Genomic DNA, 8161 nt, shown 5'->3' with positions numbered 1-8161 from the left:
AAGAGTGTCACTTTTGGAACATTTGGGTGAATTGGATGTTCTACATCATTATCCACAGACAAAAACACACACAACACCCAAAACATGGATTAAAGCTCAGCAAGTCCTCATATGACAGGAACTAAATTCTAAGTTAACTTTGAAGACAACAACCTTTTATGAGACCTGACTTCAACCTCAAGTTTAATCAAAATAACTCCTGCAGACTGAGTGCTAGTTAACTTGTCCCCAATACTGGACTACACCAGACAGTGAACAGCAGACATTTTCTCAAAAGCATACTCATTAATATACACTAGTTAAGGTCCACAAATAAGTGTCATTTCCTGGAATTCCATACTTTACAGGTAACTTACATACAGCATTGGTGCATAATCCCAGCACACAACTTCATGTCTATTTCAAAGCCTCCAATCAACCAAACCACTTACACCCCTTTTGGATCAAGGGGTTTGGAAGTTTGTTAGGTTTTTAAACAAAGCCTTGGGTTTGTTTTCCTCCCCCCTCCACCCCATAAGACTTTCCTTTATTTAATCAGGTCACAAAGTCAGTGGACCAAATCACTGATCTGGCCCATTAGGTGTTTTTATTTCACCCTGGGGAGCACAGGCTGTTTCATGGGCTGGATAACAATGAAATACCAGCAAACATCCTGTGAAGAAATTAGCAGGTATGAAGATTCGTATGTGTCAAGTTGGATGTAAGACTACATAAACACAACTACATTTTATTTAATGAATGAATTACACTAATATCTCCCCAGAAAAAGAGGCTCCCTGCACGTACAGACTGTTTCAGTCACACAAGAAGAGGGATTCCAGTTCACAGCACTTATACCACCAAATTACTGATTTACTTTCTTTACCTCTTCAGAAATATATTTTACTGCCCTTAATAGTTTATTTGAACATTGTAAGCAATTTCTGACAAGCTCATATGCCCATGGAGGCCATCCACAAGAAAAATCCACCATTCGTCGAATTCTCTAGATCAAAGAGCAAGTTCTGCTCTCAACAGTAAAGATCAGAATTGTTAGTGGCCACTGTACAATCTATCTGCAGCCTTTCTCAGGGAGGCACATTAACTGTCATAGCAGCCTACTAATAGCAAGAAAAGGATACTTACTTCCCAGCTACATGAGCGTTTTCAATGTAAGCGAGCGCTGCTTCCAGTCCTTTCAACTGAGCCACTGCATTGGAGTCTGTCACAAATTTTTTTATCAGCCCAAGATACTTGGACCATTCGGGACTCTTCTCATCATCGATCTTCTGGAAGAGCTTAAGGGCTTCTTCATAACCATTTAACCTGGCTTTCCACAGCTGGAAACAAAAATGAGACGTTTACATGTTGTGCTTATACAACCATAACTCACCAGTGTTGCAAAATTATTCAATCATAGTTGAAAGTGTGCTCAGTAAGCTGGCATCTGAAAGATTTATCTTCAAGGACGATATGAATAGCATGCAATAGGACAAAACAAAATACTCGCTCTTCTCCTGTCAAGGATTATCTTGGCTAGAGGGAATCATCTTCCCCACTGCTCTTCATAAGCTCTAACAATCACTGACAAGTAGGTGGGAGCCCAACAATAGTTTCAGCTACAGACAAGGAATTTCGCCACGTGAATGAGTGCACTGATCTTTCAGCACACAAGCTTACGCTATGCAGATTATCATGCTACTAAATTCTACTTAATAAATGTTATTCTGCCTCTAGGTTGGCTAGGGCTGATGCAGTTTCAGACCTGTTATACACACACTGTGCGGCTGTCGAGATTACCCAACTACAGTGTACTTAGAGGAGCACCGCAGAATGACCGCAGCAGAGACACAGCAAAACAAACCTAAAGATGAGATTTCCTACCTTGTGTTCACATTTCTGGTCAATGGGCAGTTTCATCCACTCGCTGTCGTCCCCCATTGTTATTCAGGTTCTCTCTATAATTACAGTAATTCCTGTGGAGATAGAGACAAGTTAGAACATGGAAAAAATACATATGAGGTGCTACCCACAACATACTTCTATTTAAAAAACCAAAACCCCACCACAGTTCTGTAGCACATCTATTGCTAATGTGCGACACACCCTTCCAAGCTTGTAGTTACATTTGGCTATGCACTCCTAAGCCTAGACCACTATTCTGTTAGCTCTGGAAGGGTACCAGAAGCCATTAAAGATTAGAGAGCAGCGCAATTTGTAATCTCTCAGACACTATAAATCTCAATCTGTGAAAGTTGTAGTAACCCGAGAAGGCAGGCAGAATATAACCTCATGTAAGCTTGAGGAAGAACACACTCTGATTAAGGTGCTAAAACAAAATGAGCCCCTATCAACACTAGAAAACTGACTCTTACCAACATGTGCTTTCAGCAACAGGTGCCATGAATCAGCATTGAAAAATAATCAGGTGCTAGTGTAAGGACAGCCATTTTAACAACTTTACAAACAGCACATTCGAAATGAACAGTACTGCAAGAGGAACAGGCCCCATTTTTGCAAGCTGTCTGCTTTATGCCCTAATTCTAATGTAACCAGTGTCAGCAACTGTCAACAAGAGATCAATTTCTTACAACATGTAGGGCGCACATCCTTACTCATTGAAGTTCCTAAGTGTTTTCCTCCTTCCTTCCCCCCCCTTCCTTTCTATTAAGAACAGAATACTGACTGTTAGGGTATGAGAGGTGAGACCTCAGGCTCAATGCCCATCTCAGACATACTGTACAACTAACCTGATTGCTCAGAGAATATGCCTGATGAAGGGAGCAAATGCCAAAATCAAAATACCAAAATCAAAATAGCAGTAGCAGCAATATTTTTTGATTTATAACTTTATTATTTATACAAACAAAATCAAACCAGAGAAGGAGTAACACATTCCAGCATACCAGTTCACATGCATAGACAAAGATGACCAAAACTCTAAGAAGTGGACAGCATATAAAACAATTTATCACTACAGGGATGGAACTACACCATACAAGCAGAATATTCGTAACGCGTATTCAGCCTATGCCAGCAAAACTGCACACTTTAACCTACAAAGTAGTTCACGTAATGCGCCGAGCTTCTCTGCAGAAAATTAACCCCTAGAATCACAAGTGCACCATCCCTTGTAAGTTAACATAAGCAAGTTCTCCAAAGCCTTCTGTCAGTCACACAACACTAACATACAGCTAACTCGACTGCAAAATTAGGCTAGCAACCGTCTACTATAAAAACAACCTTTTTTTCTTCCTTCCTGGATTAATTAGAAGATACTTAAAGAGCAACGCAAATCCCCAATAATTTAAAACAAAAAAAACACCAAATCCCACCTGCTACCACCACACACCCACACCCCTAAACTTACCTTAAGTATTTATAAATCCCTAAGGATGCCAGTACTGTTCTCCCTAGAATTGCACAAACCTACTCATTATATTGCCATTGGGCAAATCAAAGTCAGTGTCAGGACAGACATTGACAACACACAGAAAGAAATGTGTTCAAGCATTATTATGGTTCGTCCTTCTCGTTTCGCTAACAGCAATGTGGACACTTTTTCTTGACATCAGCACAGTTGCACAGCAGTACTGAGAAGTTTGCTTGCTCAGCAAAAATAAGCAAAAAAAAAATCATGAGAGCCAGAGACGAGGACTTAATTAACCCCTCGAACTACAAACCATTGTGAATGAAGGGATCACTCTGCTTATTAAGTGAGAAACAAAGTACATACAAATGAGGCTTCCTAAAGCCCATTCCACTGAAAAGGTTCATTGCGATACACTATCTTTCTAAATGTACAACTTATTAAAAAAAAGTTTGGGTTTAATACTGATCACACCATTCCTCCATGTCAGGAATTGACAAGAAAAAGGTACTCCAACTCAACAGTTCCAATGAAAATAACAAGCTTTGCAATGCCATACCAACACCAACCAATCATAAGAGGTCAACAGGGCAACTGAGGCACTACACCCTTTTGCATGGAAGCCCCACCAGCCTTTTGCAACAGATTCCACTTTCCTCTGTTCAAACTCTTCTGCAACTCTGGTTTCTTTTTCTCTGTCCAAGCCACTCATTTTTCTTATCCCTTCCCTCAGCCTACTGAGAGTTCAAAATTAAATAAAAATCATCAGCCTCCTGATTAAATTTCAATGCATTTTACCTAGTTAATAAAACAACTGCAAATACATCCCCCAAACAAACAAACAAAAAGCAAGCCACCCTCCACACAAAAGCAAGACCGTCCTGGTAAACATGGAGGCAGGGGCAAAACTATATCTAGCTCTACAACTGTGATGATTTCTCTCCAAAAGCAAAAATGAGACTGCATTCACATTCAAAACTTTCCAAATACCTCACCTAGCAAAGGACACAAGACTGCCCTAGTGCAGGTACAGCAGCAGACTTCCTTCTGCCACAAGTTATTTCTGCAGCCAAGCACCATCAGCTTCACCAGGATAAGGTGTGTTTGCATTAGGAATGCATTCACCTTAATGTACCAGTATAAAAATAAGAGGGTACTTCCCCAGTGTGGATGCAGGTGACATAAATAGAACAGTGTTCTTTTTCCCAAACTCACATATGCCTTTGCCAAGAATGAGCAGAGTGAACTTAAAAGGAAATTAGAGAGTTCTGAGCCTTGCTCAGAAACTTGGAGGTAATTCAAGCTATTACCTGTCTATATATCATTTTGCTGAGGAAAGTATAAGGAACAAGTACAGGAACAGCAGTTATTCACAAAGAAAGCAGAAAAAGGAATAAAGCACTAACAGACCTGCCAACAGCAGAAACACCAGAATAAAGAGTTCTGGCACCTGTACTAAGACAAACCCCCAACTACAACCCATTCTTTTAGAAAACTCAACAGCATGAACCTCCTACTTCAGGAGTAAAAAGAAGCATTTATTTCTCTCTAGAAATCTGTTCTGCCAAGGAAAATCTTATTGTAGGACAGCAACTACCTTACTAGAATCCTAAAATCAGGTCAAACCCTAAAGTCAGGAGCAACTCTATTAAAAAGGCTTGTCCATCGCAAGGCTGATGCCTATTTACAAGTATTTTTACCCTTACATCTATCCAACAGTTCATTGCTACAAAGTGTGACATCTTGCTTGTACACCCTATATTATAAAATTTCAAAACTGGAAGAAAAGGATCTAGGATTCCCCTTCCCAACATCACAATGTACTTAACTGGGCAGGGAACACACTTGATGGGACAGACACAGGGAGGGGAGATGGATGACCAGGAAACAGTATTTTCTCAGCCATTTTTTTCAGTCTGGTCAAGTCAGGTCCCCTACTATTTTTAGTCGCTAACATCTACAACAGTTACTGCAATTATAAAATGGGTTAAGTTGCCTTCTGTGCTGAATCTAGCATCTAAAAATAGTGATAAAATTATACTCCACCCCCCCAATAACTTACAAATCCCTTTAGAACAGGCAGTTAATCAGAAAGTATTCCATGATCACAGTGGGAGAGAGCTCCTTCTGAAACATCCCTTCTTTCCAGCGTCACCACTGCTCACGCCTGTCCTAATGCCAAGATTTTGTACTGTCTGCATCTTGCATCTACCAGAACAAACGACTGTTGTTTCTCCTTTCAGTTAAGTCACTGGGTTCTGTATGTTCACAGAATATCCCACATTTGACAAAAAGCTTTTTTTTCTTTTTTAGGAAAAAAGTTTCTTTGCAAAGACATGTAAAACCTCCAGCCATTACTTATCATCCAAATAACAAGTAGCCTCATTATACAACAACACAGATAAATTATGTTATTACCAGTAAATTTGCAGCAATGAAGTGTTTGACCTACATAGCTTTCTCATTGCCACAACTCAGAAAAAAACAGATTGAAGTCTTTCAGTAACAACATTCATTTTGGTAGAATGCAGAAAACAAGACCTCTGAAGTGACAGAACCACCCAAAGTAGTTTTATGAGAGAGGTTTGTTACTAACATGGTCAACACAACATTTACAAAAGCAAGTCAGCTGAGCAATCTGCAACGGAGATGAACAACAAATCCTCCCTGACAGTTCTTGGCAGGACAAGCTCTTGTATCATGGAGCAGCGAGAAAATGAAGACTATCAAGGAAAGAAAAGGATGGCTTTCAAAGGAAAGCATGCAAGAGCAGAAGACATTTACAAGGCAGCACAAACGCAAGAATTTCAAAATTAAAAGTGAGAAATCCTCACTGTATATAAATAATTTAGGAAACAAATTTATCAACACATTAAGAGTTTATGGGAAAGTATCAATACAAAAAAATTTACACTAACCACACACTGCTCTGAACAGTTCCTACTCAGCTTCTAAATAAATGCTTCCACTGCTACAGTTTCTGAGAGCTGAACAGCATCAGCCTTACAGCTTCATAGTATGGGGCAGTGCTAAAGAAAATCCCACCTTCACAAATATCCTGAAATGGGTTTTATTGGGAAGCATACATTTATCATCTATCACTGCAATTCATTGTGAAGTTTCAGCTTCCAGACCATTTTCTACACAAAATGTGCAATGGCAAACTAGGAAGCCATTTTATGCTAAACAAAACTGGATGATCACAGATACAAACTGTCCACTCTCCCCTACTCACTTCCACCTATTGCACATCACTGTTGTGTAAGAATGACAGCAAGCATTCTGACATTTTGAAAGACTCTCAAAAAACTTTACTCAAAAGAGTAAGTTCTGAGAAAGCAAAACAGGCCATTTTAAAGGAAAAAAATCTGTTTAAACATTCCTATGCAGCAGGGCACATACTTGAACGTAGAGCTGTATGTCACATCTCAGATGAAACAACACTTCTCAGCAGACAGTTCTCTGTCAGTGCAGCCCACAGTTTTCCTAGCAGAAAGAATTTTTGTTTAATGGCAGTTTTGGGTCATATTTGCTCTTTGGCTCTGAAAAGAGGAAGTTTCTTTTTCTTAGAAGTTTAGCCCAGCACGTTTCTGGTATTTGCCAGATAAACCTTCTCATTAGATACAACATAAAGTAGCTCAGAAAAAAGGTTGAAAAATTCAAGTAATCATAACATAGTTACATTTTTATTTTAAACAACACCTGGACACACTAAGTATTTTTAACAGCACACAAATCCAAGAACTATAGCCTAATCAGTTAGCGAAATAAAGCAACTGCCTAAGTAAATTCCACATAGTCAAAAGGAAAATTGAAGTCCAGCTAACAATCCTGAACTACAGATACCGGCAAAAGCAGCAAAGAACTTTCAGTCAGACTGTAAATGTGCTTGCCAGCTTCAGTCCACATATCTTTTGATGACAGACAAAAAAAAGAGGTTAAAAAACCACAGAAGATTAGTTGCTGCTTAGGCAATAAAAATTTCACAGGATCTTAAAGGTCGGTGTTTTCAACTAAAAAATTAGTTAAAAGATGTGAGATACACTGATTCTTGATGAAAGGAATGCAAGACCTCAGAATAATGAAAGAGAAATAAGAGAAATGCACACTAAAAAGGAATTGTTTTGCAGGTTGTGGAATAGATAGCAGCCAAGAGAAGCTACTACTTCAGCAGCAATGAAATTGCATTCAAGAGTAAACAGCAATAAATTCTCTCTTGTCTAACTCATATGACCTAATTCAGCTCAGTGATACCTTAATAGCACAAATGGCAAGTTACTGGTAAGGGAGATACTTAATTCCTCTGGAAAAAAATATGTTTCAATACATGGTCTCTGAAAATTACTTGTGCACAAAAAAGAAGGGCCTCAAAGCAAGAGACAACACAAACTGACGTTCTGCTAAAGCTAAGAGAAAAAGCTATTTCTTAAGGCAAGGGTAAGCCTAGAGTGGAGCCAGTCTTGCAGAGCAGAGAGGGGCAAGAGGGAACAGGGCACCCCACGTGCAACTTTGTGTCCACTGAGATAATTCAAGGGTGGTGGGCTGGAGTGAAAGATCAGCGAGTCCATGCTTCTTAGCTGCAAACTCCCCCATCCCTCAGAGTTTACAAAGCTCAGGCAGGGGAAGGCTCATGGGATGGGCTATAAAAGGACGGCCTGAACTGCTGATGAGGGAAAGCTCCCGCAGAGACATCTCACCGCAGGAACGACCGCTACCTACCCACCTCCTTCTCCAAGGGAAGCACCGTCCCGCACGGCAGCAAGGGCCCTCTCGGCCAGCCCCAGCACCTACCAGAAGCGCACCCCTCCAGCT

At 40.0% G+C, this 8161-nt stretch overlaps 1 protein-coding gene across 1 annotated transcript in view; it reads right to left on the bottom strand.

The window, feature by feature from the left end:
* CKAP5 (cytoskeleton associated protein 5) overlaps positions 1-1958 on the bottom strand; it is a gene marked incomplete at its 3' end in the record, with an annotated part of 35555 nt that extends 33597 nt beyond the window's left edge. Inside the window, exons 1-2 of the mRNA XM_010087457.1 lie at positions 1864-1958; positions 1126-1319 (exon numbers count right to left, since the gene is read on the bottom strand). Of these exons, the coding sequence (XP_010085759.1) occupies positions 1126-1319; positions 1864-1920 (251 nt within the window). The remainder of the gene's footprint in view (positions 1-1125; positions 1320-1863) is intronic.
* Between the last annotated feature and the right edge of the window lie 6203 nt (positions 1959-8161).

The sequence above is a fragment of the Pterocles gutturalis genome, unplaced genomic scaffold (genome assembly GCF_000699245.1).
Source record: "Pterocles gutturalis isolate BGI_N339 unplaced genomic scaffold, ASM69924v1 scaffold12531, whole genome shotgun sequence".
NCBI lineage: Eukaryota > Metazoa > Chordata > Aves > Pterocliformes > Pteroclidae > Pterocles > Pterocles gutturalis.
This window is presented reverse-complemented; position numbering and strand designations above follow the sequence as displayed.